This window comes from Lates calcarifer, linkage group LG16_LG22 (genome assembly GCF_001640805.2).
Source record: "Lates calcarifer isolate ASB-BC8 linkage group LG16_LG22, TLL_Latcal_v3, whole genome shotgun sequence".
Lineage (NCBI taxonomy): Eukaryota > Metazoa > Chordata > Actinopteri > Centropomidae > Lates > Lates calcarifer.
In genome coordinates this window covers 3463527-3480466 of record NC_066848.1, presented here as the reverse complement: position 1 = coordinate 3480466, position 16940 = coordinate 3463527, and the positions used below count along the sequence as shown (strand labels likewise).

At 44.3% G+C, this 16940-nt stretch overlaps 1 protein-coding gene across 10 annotated transcripts in view; it reads right to left on the bottom strand.

The window, feature by feature from the left end:
* Positions 1-16940, bottom strand: part of lyst (lysosomal trafficking regulator) — a 53191-nt gene that overhangs the window by 14312 nt on the left and 21939 nt on the right. For 5 of the 10 annotated variants that reach the window (XM_051076683.1, XM_018680266.2, XM_018680272.2 and 2 more), the window contains 18 exons: positions 13095-14043; positions 12810-12995; positions 10547-10703; positions 8795-9006; positions 8614-8680; positions 8025-8134; positions 7069-7438; positions 6829-6985; positions 6560-6733; positions 6310-6470; positions 5522-5712; positions 4695-4940; positions 3992-4165; positions 2962-3111; positions 2332-2469; positions 2050-2248; positions 1823-1951; positions 392-1037 (listed from right to left, as the gene is read on the bottom strand). In XM_051076683.1, coding sequence (XP_050932640.1) covers positions 392-1037; positions 1823-1951; positions 2050-2248; positions 2332-2469; positions 2962-3111; positions 3992-4165; positions 4695-4940; positions 5522-5712; positions 6310-6470; positions 6560-6733; positions 6829-6985; positions 7069-7438; positions 8025-8134; positions 8614-8680; positions 8795-9006; positions 10547-10703; positions 12810-12995; positions 13095-14043 — 4416 coding nt within the window. The remainder of the gene's footprint in view (positions 1-391; positions 1038-1822; positions 1952-2049; positions 2249-2331; positions 2470-2961; positions 3112-3991; positions 4166-4694; positions 4941-5521; positions 5713-6309; positions 6471-6559; positions 6734-6828; positions 6986-7068; positions 7439-8024; positions 8135-8613; positions 8681-8794; positions 9007-10546; positions 10704-12809; positions 12996-13094; positions 14044-16940) is intronic. The other 5 variants (XM_018680270.2, XM_018680273.2, XM_018680269.2 and 2 more) reach the window with 4 other exon arrangements.

Sequence of the window (16940 nt, the reverse complement as noted above, 5' to 3'; positions counted from 1 at the left end):
ACACTGGCCACAAATTTGGATTAAAGCCATTATTTTGAGCCTTGAAAGTTTTCGGGACTGCTTTAAATTCACCAGCGAATCCAAGCAGACCTCTTACTGTCAGACAGCTCACTTTGTGTCTAATAAAAAACACAAAGGTGACTTTTGCGAAAACAGAATTACGAGGAGCAAATCTCCTTTTTAATCTGCAGTCAGCTTTAGCTGGCATCTGGCAGGAAGACACACAAACTGAAACTAAAGTGCAAATCATTTTCAAAGTTAAGAAGGCTGAAGATCATGCAAATCCCCAAACAAGAATTCTTCCTCTATCAGAGAAATTCTATAGTTATGCAAAACAACCAAACCCCCAGGATACTCAGATAAGCAAGCCGTGGTGTTAAAGGCAGGGTACCTGTCATTGGACTCGGTCTTGCTGTGGGCCCTCTCGTAGCCAGGAGAGTAAGTGTAGCTCTCCCAGTCTTCAGGCATGGAGCCTCGGTCGGCCACGCTGGGCCAGCGTCCGATTGCCAACGAGCCATTCGGAGCTGGGAAGGCCAGACCGAGACTGGCCAGGTTGCTGTGGCTCCTCTGGAAGGACTGGATGCCTTTCAGACTGTCAGGCCGACGTGGCGCCTCGTCACTGGCCCAGTCAAACCTGTCCTCAGACTCCGCCACTCCCACGCTTCCCTCCGCCAGGCTGTCCACCTCCGCCGCCTCGTCCCGCTCCTCCTCCACGCTGATGGAAGGGGTGCGTAAGGCTCCTCCCTCGCCTACGTCCTTGGAGTCGCAGATCGTCTTGGCCGATTCACAGCTGCTCAGGAGCTGCTCGTCACCGCCGCCGCCACCGCCACCGCCACCGCCCTTCTTGAGTGTTTCTGTGCTGCCCCGAGCCTGCTGAGTGGCGAGGGAAACCCCGTCACCTTCGCCGGCCTCGTTTGAGCTACCGTGTCCGTGTCGAGGTGTCAGCAACGGGGAAGAGTAAGGAGACGGCGCCAGACTAGGGGGGCGTAATGACTGATCATCACCTCCATGTTCAGGAGAAGGAGCGTGGAGATGTCCTGGGAAACAAAACAAAATGATTCATCCTTTTGTAACTGATGGCTGCAAGGGGCCGATTTATATTCAGGTGCATTATAAAACAGAGGAAAACAAGTGTCTCAAGTAAACAGGGTCAGTAAATCAGGAAGGAAATGTCAACTGTTTTTCTATTTTTAAATTTCATCTCATTGCTTTGTTATTGCAGCCAAATCTTTTTCATTTATGCAGCCATTTCCTAAAGTTATAAAGTGCTTTGCAAGAAATAAAAAGAATTAAATAAAAAAAAGGCGAGGTTATGATGACAAAAGAGGCTTATAACTGTAAAACTGAGTAGAACAATAAAAGCTCAGATAAAAGAGGAAGAAAGGCGTAGTTAGAAAGATATATAGGACGAATAAAAAAGAAGGATTCTGCAAGAAATACTGTTAAGAGCAGCAGTTAGATTAAATCTTTTTTAAAGTAAAAAGTGGAGGAAGATGGGAGGGAGTTTCACAAACACATATAATGACCTTATGTTCACGCAGCAGCTTTTTCCCCATAAGTAATGGTGTTTACATTAGGCGCTTAAAATAAAACTCTGGTGACTGTAATTCATCACAGAGAGAAAATAAGGCTGATACAGCACTTAACATGTTACAGAAATTTTCCTTGTTAGAGGCACATGCACTCATAAAAGCAGTGCTGATCTTTCCATTTATAATGTCATCCTAAGCAACAAACTGAAACGTTTGTATTTAATTATCTCCACTGTGTTGGATGCGGGGAGTGCTTTTAAGTCAGTGTGATGTAGCTGCAGCAGCTGTACCTTCGTGGGGAGCGTCGGCGAAGACGGTCGGGGAGAGCGACACCACGGAGCTGCTGGCGGACTTTCCTCCACTGTTGGAGTGTCTCAGGTACATAATGGACTGCACCTTCTCCTGGTACAGCTTCCCATCTGACAAACAGACACATCAAAAGGGACCCAGTGCATTAAATTAATGGCGCTTTGATACACGGGGAGCTGCTTTCCATTCACTGCACCCGCTTCCTCACCTATGTGCAGCGAGAAGTAGAAGCTGGATGGAGTGTGGCACACGTAGGTGTTGGTGGGCGGGTGAACCGCCAACAGGAAGTTGTAGATCAGTTTGAGGAGGTCCATGTCTGGAGGTGACCCGAGCACCTCCTGGATGATTTTGACGAACGACAAACAGACTTCCTGGGGGATGGCAGTCAGATGCTCGTCCCGATGCTCCTTAAGACAAACACAGTGCTGTTGATAACGGTCTCTGAAAACAGGGGGCGTCGTGAGAGTGGCTTTTTTTGACAGCAACCTACCTGTAACACCTGGCAGGCGAGCAGGAAGCGATGCACTACTTCAGCCTTGAGGAGCTGACGGATGTTGAAGACCTGATGAGGGTGGTGCACCCTGATGAGGATCTCCAAGGCGGCGAGCAGCGTTTCCCAAACTCCACACTGATGGAAATGACACAGACAGACACGGTTCTTCATCTTCTAGTGATGAGGTTGAACATACTTTCACAACTTCTAGGAATCATTATTTTTGCAGTGCACACACTCCAGTTTAACCATTTATTATTTACCTAACTAGACTGCATAGTTAGCAGTCCATTAGTGTTTCCTCCCCAAACTTCTGACTTTGTCAGGACATAAAATCTGAGTGGAAATTATTAATTCTGGGTATTTTCTGATTTTATCTTTGGCCTGCACCTGAGAGTAGCCCCTGAGTATTAATTTATTATAAGCTCATCATTAGATGATGATGTTTTGAACTTTCTGTCCTTCATTGGAAATTAGCAGACCTTGGGAGAGATCAAAAAACCGATGATGAAAAATTTTGTGCATTACTGTCATGTCTCGTTGGAAAATGACAAATCTTTGGCAAACAATATTTGCTATTTTATGTATTTGTTGTCTTAATTTTAGTTCACAGTAAGTGTTATTCACCTCAGCCTTGGCCCAGATCTTCCAGTCCAACAGGATGTCTGAGAGAAGCCTGATATCCTGCACCACGGCGATGGACTCGGTGTCCAAACGAAACTGCCCGTCGTCCCCCAGGACGAGGATGGGTCCGCTGCAGCACCCATCCAGCAGAGTCTACAGAGACAAAACACGACCTCCGCATCAGAAATACAGTACAGCTGCTTGTCCTGTGTTTCTAATAACTTTGTGAGTGCTGTTCACTCTAATCAGACACATTCCTCAACATATTGATAATCACTATCTCTCCAGAAACAACCTTACAGTGCAGAACCCCAGACAGGAAGAGAATCAATAAATTCTCCATGAAATTTTTTGGCGTGCTTATCACTCTGTCAAAACCAATGCCATTTACTCCCAGAGCAGGCCTGTTTGTATTGATCAAAGTCTATCATTTGTGACCAGCTTCACTGCAGTGGTCATAAATCTTGCAGCCCTTTGGGTCTCTGGTAGTCTGAGGTAAGACAGAAGGTCGGAGTCTTAGGCACAGTTAGTTGCATTAGTTATCGTCTGACAAGCGAGTTATAGGTAGAAAAGGTTAATTTTACTGACGTTTAAATAGCAAAAATTAGTACAAGTGAAAAAAACTGTAAAGCAGAATGTTCCTTTTCATATAGGAACAATTATGAGTGTTTGTTATCACTAATCGGTGCAGTTCTGTGCTATACAATTCAGCCTACAGTGACAAAGGCAATCAGAGGTACTGTGTGACTCTGCAGGAGCTCAGTGTTTCATCAAGTCAGACAGAATCCATTTCAGCACACAGCCATCACACAGCTCAATTACAGACACAGCCAGAGGGTCAAGTAACAGCGGGGTCACCCACACCGGCTCAGGGAGGCACCGGAGTGTCGGGCCGGATCAGATTCACGGTGAAAAACAAGCACTGGCGAATGCATTTTTTTAAACTTATTTATTTATTTTTAACACCGCACAGATCAGCTAGAGGTTTTGCGGGAATAGAGAGACGGCATGCGGAGTTCAAGGTGTGACTCACTTTCAGCATGTGATATCCCACGATGCATTTGGACTTTATGAGGACCTGGTGGATCATAGAGTAACCATGGTAACAGTCCATTTCGTGGATGCGGTGTTGGTTAAACTTGGACAGAGACAGCAGCACCCGCAGGGCCAGAGCCTGGGTCTTCTCACAGTCACTCAGCTCCACCGTCTGGATGCCGCAGAGCCCGAGATGAGGGATGAGAGGGGAAAAAAAAAAACAGAGAACAAAAAAAAAAAAAAAACAAACCCTGAGCCAAACGTGTGACCATTAACAATGCCAGTCTGCAGATGCATTTATGTGTTGCCTCTTTCAGCACAGATCGAAAATGACATAATCATTCAGGTTACATTTTCAGAACAGGACGAGGAGTCTAGCTTTTAACAAAATTCACACACAAACAAGAGACAATTCATTCAAAAATACTTAAATAATACAGCATTTCCATTTTGTTTTGCACTTAAAAATAACTATCTATGCTATATATATCTATATGAGCTGTGCACAGACCAAACTTGCCCTATTAAAGTTTCTTTTCTATGACATCTGACAAGTAAATGTGTGTTATTATGTTCTGCTCTTTATGTCAGCTCAAAGAATTTGCAAAGGAGTAACAGAGGAGCAGTTTTTAATCACAGTATAATAACTAGGAAACCTGGCCTCTCACTCCACAGCTTCATTAAAATACGGATCATCCCACCTGCGCCAAGAGGAAAACAAAATTCCCCGTTCCTCCGATCTTGTGCAGGACGCTCTGCAGGCCTTGGGTCTCAGTAGGGAGCAGAGCCTTGAGAGCGCTGGGCTCCAGGGAGATGCTCTGCACCTCTTTGGAGCTGAAGGGCCGCTGGGTGACCACCGTCTTGGCCTGACCCTTCAGTCTGATCACGGGCTCGTAGATAGTGTAGGCTCTGGGGCTGCTGGGAGCATACACTACCGCCAAGCTCTCCTGTGCAGAAATACAATTAATTTTCATCTTGTAACTTCAAATCATTTCTAATATTAGGTATATAATAAATCTTTTTGTTCAAATAAGTAGCCCGACTCGCCTCTAGCATGGATTAATACCTGGGCTAGACTTGGTTTGAGTAAAAGAGAAGTTATAAAGATGTAAAGGGGAAATCATTCTCCTTTTTTTTGTCTCACTCCCTTCTTTTCTTTTTTTATCAGCAGAGCTATTAGCAACAAAGCTATTAGCATTTAATGGGAGAAAAACTATTTTCAGTCTCACTGAAATAGCTGCAGCTTAACTGTAATAGCTTTTTCCATTGGGAAAAAATTACTTCCGACTGTGCAGTATCATTAATGACAACTAATTGGAACAGCCCATTACTCATTCACCGTGAAATGAAACAATAAATGAGACATAGGAGGGATTTGCTATGCTTACAGAGCACTTGAATCACAAACTACAATTACAGGGTTTAACAGCGGCATCAATCTGCATTTTAAATGATGAAACAACTTTGACGATAAAATGATTTCTTTGTCTGTGTTTGGGTTTTGTAAGTGCATGTTTTTGTGACATACAACCAAAGCTGTTGTGTCCACATCCTTGCTCTTCATCAGGATCTCTCGCACATGCTCACACTTCAGCCCTTCCTGAGTGACAAACTTGGAGAATGTCCCACTGGGCTTGCCGTACTTGCAGGGCATGATGGAGGTGAGGTCAGGCCCGCTGGTGTACAGGTAGAAGGCCTCCTCAGATCCGATTCTAGACCCTGAAATACAAACATATAGTTAGGATAACAAACATTAAAAATGAGGAAAATATAAATACGTTTTATATTATTTTTTCTCCATTGTCCAGACACTTGGGGAGTTCTCTTTCTTGAGGAATATCTTGGCATTTTGGACATTTCTTTTATTAGGAAGCCAGAAAAAAGAGCTGAGACATTTGAAATGGACCCTGAATCAACCCTCATGAGTAAATTATTCATATTACTCCATCAATAATTCATTAAAGTAATAACATATGATGTGATGCAAAGTGAGACCCTTGAGGCACCAGGGTGCACCTTGATGTTTAATTTCTTGTTTTTCATGAATCTCGAAGTCCTTCTTCTTCCAAAGAAGAAAAACTTGCTACCTACGATGAATTCCAACGACAGCGAAGAAGGCTAAAGCATGTGTGAAGACATCAGTTGGATTCACAGGTTGGGATCGCACTGATGCAAGCCATTCACAGACAATTACAGGCAACAAGAGAAGCATTCAGTAAGCCTCCTGAGAGAATGCGGAGAATCTGCGGCATGCCACGGCCTTTTACAGACACTGGACTGGATGCACCACAAACAGGAGTTAACAAGGAGTCCTACCGTTGAAGAGAAGCACAGTGCCCATGCTCCAGTGTCCACCCTGCTTCAACAGCTCCTCACAGGACGGCGTACAGTGGCCCAACATGCAGAAGGTTTTGTTGCTGTCAGATGATAAGCTTGACTTTCTGGGTAGGGTGTAGTCCAGAGAAACTTCACATTGCCTGAAGAAGAGGAGCAGTTTTAAAGCTGAAGTTATTGTTGACGCTAATTTAAAAAGTTTCTTGCTGTTGCTACTACACATGCTTCTCACCTGATGCCACACACCCAAACAACCACACGGCCGTGGATATTCTTCTTGCCCTCTGGCTGCTGGGTGTAAGTGAGGCCGAGGTGCTGCCACTGGCCCGGCCTGAGCAGCCCCTCACCTGAGTCTGCCTGAGCCAGGAGCCCTGCTTTTATCTCATCGTTTGGGTCTATACATATTCTGAGGGAACAGCACATTACAATATTTCAGGGTTGGTAAACTATGAATTCTTCTTCTCACACATCTTTGAGGCTGTGGTCGACAATGGAGCTCACCTGAATGTGAGAGAGCCTGTGGAGAAGTCTGCCCACACTTGAAGCATCAGTGCCTTGGAGCCCATGGACAGAATATGAATGAGGCTTTCTTCTACTAATCGTGTGCCCGCCTGAGAGGAGGCATGGTGAGACTCAGCTGCAGGAGGGTTACTCTCTTCTGGAAAACAATGAGAGGAGAATCTCAAAACCGGTTTGTCTTTGTGGACATCAGGTACAAAAGGGGAAGGATCTGTTTCTCACCTTTGTCTTTGTCCCCGTCCTTCTCCTCCTGCTCTGCCACCCTCAGCCACATAGAGGCGCTGAAGCCACTAGCCATGTGGGGCCAGCAGTTCTGCCCCACTAGGGGCAGGTGGAGAGGAGCGATGTGCCACGGAGAGGAACGGAGGTGGCTCAGTCGGTAGTCGGCGTCCCCCTCTCTTCGCCCAGGGGACAGTTTGCCCTTCCAGAGCAAACCAACACTTTTCCCCCCGGCAGCACCGTTCTGTCTGGAGCCGGGGGATACGCCTCCTGGCGTTGACCCCCCAAGGATTATCGGAAAGGTCAGGAAGTGAAGAGGCTCCATATTCACGTTGGCTTCAACAACCTGTAGGATGCCCTTCAGTAAAATCTCCTGGCAGATAAGAGAGTAAATTGGCAGTGAGAAGAACAGTTTATCATTTTAGATTTGATAAAGAAACACTTTGCATATCTGTGCTGACTCTACGTATCTGTAACTTTCTCATTAAGTTTTCTTTTGTTTTTTGATCTGTAAATTAAGTAAAATTAAGAAAAATCATCTCCATATGTTACTGAGCAGTTTAATTGCTGTAACTGTGTGAGCATTAAACCTGATGTGTCTCATTTTCACAGACAGAAAACACAGGTTAAATATAAACTGCTCTTTTCCCTTCTGGAAACCTATTTCTTGGAGGCAGGTTATTGATGATGTCTGCTGCTGGATTCCAATTAAAAACAGACCTGTGCTAATAAGTTGAAGTATCGCATCTGTTCCGCACACGTTGGTGTTAATTATATATAGAAAGAAGTGGACCCAGGGGAGCATTATGTGTTGATGAGTTTTAAAGAAGGAGTGAGAGGCGGGCGTGACAGGAAGGATGTCTAACAACTAAGTTCTTGTCCCTGCTGAGCAGTGTCAACACCCTGAACGTAAGCTAACAGTGCGTTTGTTGAGTGACTGATAGGGTTTTGCTATTTACAGTAGGTGGGGTCTTCTCCAGGAAGAGGCGAATCAATAGAGCCAGTTCCTCCGCTGTGATTCGCTGGCTCACCATGGCAACCAGCAGCTCCACTAGCACAGTCTGGCAATCTGAATGTGGGACCGATGAAGAGCGTGTTACGTAAACAGTTTTCATTCACTTGGGCATGCACCAGAACAACACACAGACAAAAACACAAAACATCATGCCTGCTTTGCTGTCAGCAGAAAATATCTCAGGTGAAGAAAAACAAGAAGTCTGAGGATTGTGCACAAATTATTTCAAGAATTATTATCCATGAGAAACCAGTCAAAATGTCAGAAGCAGGAATAAAAGCTCACTGCAAACAGGGTGTAACCGTTTTTTCCCTTTGATTTTGACAATATCTTACAATGCCAAGTGAGATAAACATGAATTTTGAAGGTTGGAACCCTCAGGACCCAGTCGAAATGTCAGCACCAGGAGAAAAAAAACATCTAAGGAACACAGCAAATGGAGTGTTCCCAGTGTTTTTCTCCTTAGATGTCACACATGAACAATATCCTACCGAGTCAGATAAGACAAAAATAAACCAGGAGAAAAAACAAACCTGTGAAGGAGGGGTCTGTTTGGCTGAGGATGTTGTGAAAGCCAGACAGAATGGTTCTGACTCCTCCCTGCGAGGACCAGAACAAGGGGTTAGTCATATTCCTCACAGCAGAACTGAGGAAGAAGTGTAAGACATATATAAACTGGCGAGGCAGTTAAGAGGAAGAAGCGGTCAGTCTGACCTGGTCATAAAGCAAGGCAGCGTTGCGGCAGTTGGCGTGTACTGCATCCAGCAAACTGTGAAACACATGACTCAGAACCTCCAGGTCTGGGGAGCCGGTGGCGAGGAGCTGCAGCTCCATCGTGCAGATCTCCGGGAATAGCAGCACGCCACGCCCGGGCCCGTCCGCCACCGCCGCAAACTCCCGCATCACAGCTGACTCCACCTTCACTCCTGGGAGAACAATCACAGACACGGGGACACAGCAACACGGAGAGATGCTAAATGTCACTGTTGACTGGCACGCCACACATGCTAACACAGAAACACACGCTGCCAGGCTGCGTTGCTTAAGCAGCTTCATGATCCACAGGCATTCCCTGCTTCAGCTACAACCTCCCATCCTGGAGGCAGCACATAAAAATGAATTAGCCTCAGTCCTCAGCCTCAGAGCAGCATGGGAGTCCCCCCCTCATGATTTACAGGAGAGCAGCCCAGCAGGTTCTCATGCGGCTTCTGGGACCTCGTTTTATTAATGAAGCTCGCTCTCTCCCCCTGTGCACAGCTACACAGCTTGCCTCCATCTAATCTCACACACCCGAACACATACCACTTACAGTAAATACAAACTAAAAGGCATATACCAGCTGTCATCCCTGTCTCCCTTAATACCATTTTGTGGAAAATTTAGATGCCTGTGTTTGGTCTGAGGTTGAATTTAATTACAGCAAACCACCAGTTTACATTTTATGTAATTTTCGCTGTGTTTTTTGGAAAAGAAATGTAATCTTTCACCCAGAAATCATTTCAATTAACCTCATTTCATAGGGCATTGGCGAAGTGTAAACACAGTTAAGAAGACTAGGACATGCAGACTTTAGAAAAACACGGATATGATGTGAGTTATGTCATGCACAGGATTTTTCCACGAAGTTGAAGTCTCCATTTGATGGAGGAGACTTTGAGTCACAAGATACAGCTCATGAGGCCACAGGAGGAGTGTAGTTGCCTGCAGTTGTAAAACGTAAAACAATGACTCTATTCTGAGGGGGATGAAAAAGTAAAAAAGAATAGAATCAGGCCACGTTCTTAACCTGCAAGACTAGAGTGGGGAGGCAGAGCTGACACAAGAGGCTGTTGTGAGGGGAAGGGAGAAAGAAAAAAAAAAAAAAAGCGCGCAGGATTGTTTTTGCCATGTCATCTGTACGCAATAAAAACTAGGCACTTGTCATTGCGAAATGTGCTCCACAGCCCGCCAAAAGGAGGAAGTGGTTAATTACAAGACACTAACAAGGCCCTACCTGCACTTGTTGCTGAAAACTTTGATCCTATTTAATACAAAATCTTCCATTGGACGCGATAATGCAAAAAGTGTACTGAATTATCAGTTAAGCAGTGGGAGAAACAAGGTTTCCCAAGGCTAAAATCAGGTTTAGAGGTCGAGACCAACACATGACCTCTCAGTCCATTAAGATTCGTCTGTTGATATTTATCGCCAACAAAAACAAATAATCGGAGGAGACTAGACGGACTATGCGAAGTAAAAGTGATTTACAGCGTTCTTAAAATAACCCCCCGGGAAGCAAAAAGGGTGAAAAATGAATTTGCAGTGGATAGTTATGAGTCTTAACTCGTGTTAAACCTGTCTAAGGCACTGTTATCAGGAACAGTGAGGTGTGTGCAGAAGCTGTGGATTCTTAAGGTGGAGTAAATAGGAGTAGTAGTGCATATCTGTGTGTGTGTGTGTTTGTCTGGCAATTAAGTGTGGACCTACCCTCTTCCTGCTTGGCCATGTCCTCAGGGTTGCTTTCGCTGTCAGCGTCGTAGCCCTCCTCCTCCCCTGGGGGCTTGACGCCGCAGCTCTGCGCCTCGTCCACCTCCTCAGACAGATCGCCTGCCGGGGCCGCCCCCTCAGCCAACACCTGGAGCTTCTGACAGAAAGAGAGTGAGAGAGAAAGAGTGAGACAGAGAGAGAGAGAAGAGGAAGAGGAGGAGGAGAGGCGAGAGGGAAAAAGTCATGTATTTCGGTCCAGCACAGTCCAAATACAACCAAGATCATCGCCTGGTCAACTGTCAAACGGTTGGTAAGATAAGAATCATTTCACAAGAGCTTACTCAATCCTGTTTTTTAAAATAAAAATAAAACTCCTTCACTAAGAACGTAGTGCTAAAACATACTAAGCATGACAAGCAGCGGTCTTACCACTAATACAGCGAATAAATTGCCAACAAAATGTTTTCAAGTGATGTGGAAAAGAAGAAAAAAAAAGTAGATTTTGGTCATAAGACGAACATCAGCTGACTTGTGCAGCACTCACACAGCCCCAGTTCCTTGACGTGAACAGTCAGTCATCATATGTGCACGTAGGCAAACACACACACACACACACACACACACACACACACACTCTCAAGTAAACAAACTCTAAATCCCTTTACTGGTTCAAAGAAGAAGCCTACTGTAATACACACCTCTCTTCCTTTCAACATAACACGAGGCAGCTGTGATATTCAATTGCAGATGAAGTGAGTATTTTAAAGAATCGTCCTTTCGCTGGACAAACTATGTGGCGGAGGACTAATCTCGGAGCTTCGTAGCACATACTTACAATGGTTAAGTGAACATCACACTCTGCTGGGCTCACCGAGAAAGAACTAAGCTCTTAGGAAATAGGTAAATCTATTATATAAAAAGCTAAATCCTCCTGTGTTGGAACAGGCTTAAGTCAGACAGGCATTTTAAGACTTGCGGAAAACACATCTAAAAGGCTGTGAGACGGGAGGCACCCATAACCAGGCGGCGAGTCATTTTTAGTAAGGGCAGCCAGACATGAAAAAAAACAACATCTTTTTGCATTGTAATTTTTTTCTTCTGTATTCGTGTCACTTCCCGGAAACAAATAAAAGCAGTTGCATGTCTGGTCCTCACCATATATGGCCTTGAAAATCTTTCATTAACGTAGCCTACAGCGATGGTGTCATGGTTGAGGAGGTGGGAGTTGCTGTGACTGAAGGGTTTAATTTCTCATCTGTCTTGTCATTGCTGAGTGACAAATTGTTGACACGCGTGAATGTTAAAACTGATTTATCTTTTATATATTTCTATAGGACAAGTTAAACGTTAAAAAACAAAGTTATCCCAATGTTCTCTCTGGAAAATGAGGCCATGCTTGCATCCACTACGTGCTCTAAACAAGGCCTGTCATTATATTCATCTGCTGTTTTGTTGGACATCGGGGAGATAACAGCTGCTTAGCAACATGGCCTGAGTGGCCGCCTGAAGCCTGACGATGCTTGGCTGGAAAATGGTTTTCCTTTCATTGTATGTTTGCCTCCTAAATAAACACCACCGCTTTTTATATTCTGCCACTGTGTTCGGCTGCCTCTCAGCCAAAGAGGCAGCAGGTAACTAAACACAGTCTGCCTCATTCTACCAGAAAAAAAAAACAAATGTATAATTCATTATTCATCTGAAGGGTTAACCCCTGTGCTGGTCAGTCGTCCTGACCATAATTGTCTCGACAGCAGCTTATTGGGCACAATTGAAGACAAGTTAATATCACCGGGAAACACACAACAAGATACAGTTTGTTTCTGGTCACATAAGCTTGTTTAAAAACTGTGCTATCTCTCTCGACTGCCTGACAGCTTGTTGAAATTACTGATGGGAATTTGTTTAAAAATAAAAAAGAGCACAAGAGACAGAGTGAGCAAGGAAAAAACTAAAACTAAACAGAAACTTACTTATGTGGGAGAAAAGGGAGTGTGAAAATTTGCATGGAAGGTGCAAATATTTATAGTTGTAATTAGAAATTTGCTTCATTTATCATGTCTACTCCTGTGCAACTCAGCAGAACAGATAATGATTAGTAGGGAAACACTTTGCCAAGAGCTTTATTCTGTGATGGACACCGATGGCAGCTAGCTGCAGAGGAATCAAGTGTCCAGATGTCTGACTGCCTATAACCTGAACTTGCCTCTTGATACATGAGTAGATCAAATAACTTGAGAAAATAAAAGGTGCATGTAACACTCACAGGTTCTCCCAAGGCAGGACTCACCCTGTCTGGCTTCTCCTCAGGGGGATCGGGGCAGGATGACACCTCAGCCAAGGCCACTCTCAGGAGAGAGTCAAACAGAGGCACAGCGAGGTCAGAGTTCACCACCCCTGAGCGAGAGAGCTGGTCTCTCACCTCGAACAGGGTTTCTTCCACTGACTGGAGCTGGAGATAAAGAGGTAACATAACAGTTTAACTGAGTGTTTATTTTTGCAGTAGATGTGGTTGGGGATTAGCTGATCAGTGCGATATAAACTGACATACCTGATAAGAAAGTTCAGGCTCTATCCTCTGCAGTGCTGAGTTAGCACTGTGTAGACAAATAGCCAGCAGGGCCTCAAGCAGGCGGATACTTTGAAGTTGCCACTCTTCCTCCAGCTTCTTTGCAGGATCTTTGGTCTTTCCCTCGGCTGTGCCAGTGCCGTGGGCGTCAGCTGGATCGTGAGTTGTCTCCTCCTGTCCCAGTGAAGCGGCTGGCGCCGTGGACTCAGGGCTGCCTTTGCCCTTACCATCCCTCTTCTTCTTTGCTTTCCCATCCTTGGTCTTACAGGAGAGTTTCTGAATGACCATGGCCATGAGGCGCAAGCAGACGTCCAGTCCTCCCAGCCTGAAGAACTGCCTCTGAAACAAGGGGCTGGCCAGGTAGATCCACCGACACACCGACCAGACGTCTGCAGCGCGTCGCACCTGCTCTTTGGAGGGCAGAGCCACGCTATCCGGGGACAGGTAAGGCAGCCGCCCGCCGAGAGGTTCGCTAGCTGTACTGTCATAACCTGACGTGTCCTCAGAGTCATTGGCTGAGTCCCGGTCAGAATCGGCTTCTTTGCTGACGCAGAGGAAGGCCACACACAGGAAGAGGTTGATGACATGGAGGTGGGTCTCTGCTCGACTTCGCCCCGGTCCACGTCCCTGCCCGCTCCGGCTCTTGTGACGTGGATACGCCTCCTTTAGGCCTTCGTAGAACTTGCTGAGGCTCTGCGGGCCCTCTCCAACCCCTCGGGACCCCAGTTCCTCAGCCAGGCCCAACACGGCCTCTCTTTCTTCAGCATCTGCGCTCTCCAGCTCCTGAAGCACCCCGTACACCTGCTGGTGTCCAATGCCAATGATCAGAGTCTCAAACACCTTCAGTGCCAGAGAGCGCGTCTGGTCCAGGTAGACGAGCTCCGTCACCTGATTGAGCCCGTTACAACTGACGAAAAGATCTCTTATCACCCTGGAACAGAAAATATTAGAAGCTAAGAAAATAAAACAGAACAGGAACACTAAAAAACTACACCCTCAGAATAAATATAAGCAATTATGAGCCATTCATTACCTCAAAAATTAGCCACAGGAATAGAAGAATACAGCTATGAATGTGCCTCTTTTTGGCCAAGAAAAGGATAGACAAAAGAGGTAGATGTCAACTCCACACATCTAAACTCTCCTAGATCTCTCAGCAATTAAAATAAATGGCAGCACTCCAGTCTAATCTAACAAACTCTACAACTTGTCAGTCAGAGGAGAAGCCACTGCCAACACACAGTCCCCTTATTTATTTCACAGATGTAATTCCCTCCAGGGCACAGCACCTGTAAATAAATTAGTCAACTTCTATTAACACGATAAATTAACCATGAAGGACACTGCACGCTAACACTGTGCAAGTCCTGACTTTCTATATTTCATTTGCTTTGTTTTCCAATGCGACTGTGTTTATTTTACTGAGCCCCATCAAAAGACCAATTTCTGTCCCATTGTGTCAAAGTTATCTGAATATGAATCATACTAGTAGCTAACAAAACAAAGCTGCTATTTTACCCTTTTAAATTTGTTTACTACTGGTACACACACACACACACACACTACTGAGGTTGTGATAAATAATAAATGACGCTGTTACAAAGCAGGGTAAATTATTTTAAAAGAATAATGCGCCTGAGTGAAGGTTAAATCAACATTTGGTTTAAAACAAAATGCTGACATTATAAATGACGAAAATACAAAACACTTTAATCCAAACATGGGAATGTCTGATCAGTGTGATGGGGACCTGAAACAAATGTTCATTTGAGGCTTTGAGCTCTGTGCATGACATAGATAAATTTAATAGATTATTAATGTGCTGATTATTTCCCTATAATTCAAACCCTTTCTCCAGCCTTCCTCCAAATTAATGTAGAGTTGATTTATTTTTGCTTTTTCAGAACATTTCCTCTTTTCATTAGTGGTGTGCAAGTCCATCAGGGTGACTGTCCATTAGCCTGCACATTTAATGCTCTCATCTGAAAAATATTGGGAGTTCTGTTATGCAGAAAGCTGCAGGAGCGGTGCAAGATGATGAAGAGGCAGTCAGATGATGTACAGCTTTGAAAAGGTTACTTGTCCTTTCAGTTATCTTGCAACAACAATTTTTCCACTTGGCGTGCTTTTAAATAAATGTGCACACTGTATAAAGAGGTTAGTTGACCCATTAAGGTGAAGGTTAAAGAATAAATAATATTACATAATATATAACCAAACAGCGGTTGATTGGTTGTTGTTTGCCTCGTCCCAAACTACACAATGACCATCACATTTTTCAGCTTCAGCAAGTGTTGCTCTTGCTCTGTGAATATACCATGAATGCAAGTCAGAATTTACCTTGTCCTCTCAATAATTTAATACACAACATGGGAAACAGGTGTTCCTTCAGACCAGTTCAGAGTGTGCGTTTGTCCAGGGTAATTCCACTAACTAGTAGAAGCTTTAAACTTGACCGCGTCCAACTTAGGAGAGCACACAACTGATGGACGATCAATTTTTGCTCATTCACAGCTTTGCCAATTGATCTCTTCAACCAAAACAGTACATTTGATTTTGGATCAGCAAATTTTGAGGCTATGTTTTGAAAAAGGGAAAAAATAACTAATATGTAAATAGCCCAGCAGATGGAGCTATATAGTCTACCCTAATGAGATTGATCACATGCAAGAATGCACAATTTTGTCATGAGTCCAGTAAGCATCAACCTAAAGTTGATTATTGTGATCCTGCCATGCAGTAAACATTGCAAACTGGCTGGCATTGTCCCAGGACAAACAAAAAAATTAGTCCATATTTGTACACATCTCAGCTATCACTGTTTAGGTATTCGAATGCGTATCCCTGGTACAACCAATTTTCCATCGTCTCCAAAAGTGAGATTTAACAGAACATAACACTGGCATAATAATGCCTTTCACATAAAAATAGGGGCCTAAAATTGTTTCTGAAAGTGTCTTTTGAAAAGGCTCAGATGGAAAAACATCACAGCTGTAAAGACTTTGAATTCAAGTCAAACCTGCAGAGAGGAGAAAAGGCATTCTCTGAATTTTAATAAGGAAACCTATCAGCCCACTGCTGACAGCACGCCCACGAGCATCCATCCATCCATTTTCTACACCCACTGATCCTGTTTAGGGTCGCAAGGGGGATGCAACCTATCCCAGCATGCACTGGGCAGGAGCCGGGATACAACCTAAGCAGGCCACCAGGGTTAATACACGGACAGACAAACACATTCACACATTCAGGCAACTCAGTATTCACTTAACCTGCATGTCTCTGGACTGTCTACAAGCAGGGAAGTCTGTATTCAACTGATCATAACCACACCTAAAGGAAAACCTAATCAATGCAGTATCATACCAATTGTTTTAATTAATTGTTTTGTTAAATGTACCCAGAAAAACATCGCAAGCACCGGCTACTGTACTCGTAACAGTGTTACATAAACAGCCAATAATCCACCTCTCGCTCCGTCCACAAAGCAGGGATACATTATTGATTAGCATCAATTAGCAATGACCTGGAGAGAAAGATCTAATGACAAACAATGTCCAAGTGGATAAGGTTTCTTACTTTGAGCGGGGCTGATTGTATTTGCTTTATGCGACGGCACAAAAGCAGCAGAATCCATTTCTTGAGTGAGAAATTTGCTAAAACATTTTTCAAAACAACCATTTGGAACGAGGGATTAGTCTAAACATGGATTATTGATGCTTCTGCATATTTACTGAACCAAAGGGCTTTGATAATTTTTTGGACAGTTTGCAGCTACGCATCTTTCTGCCTAAAAATATAAAACCAAAACAAACATTTGGCACAACC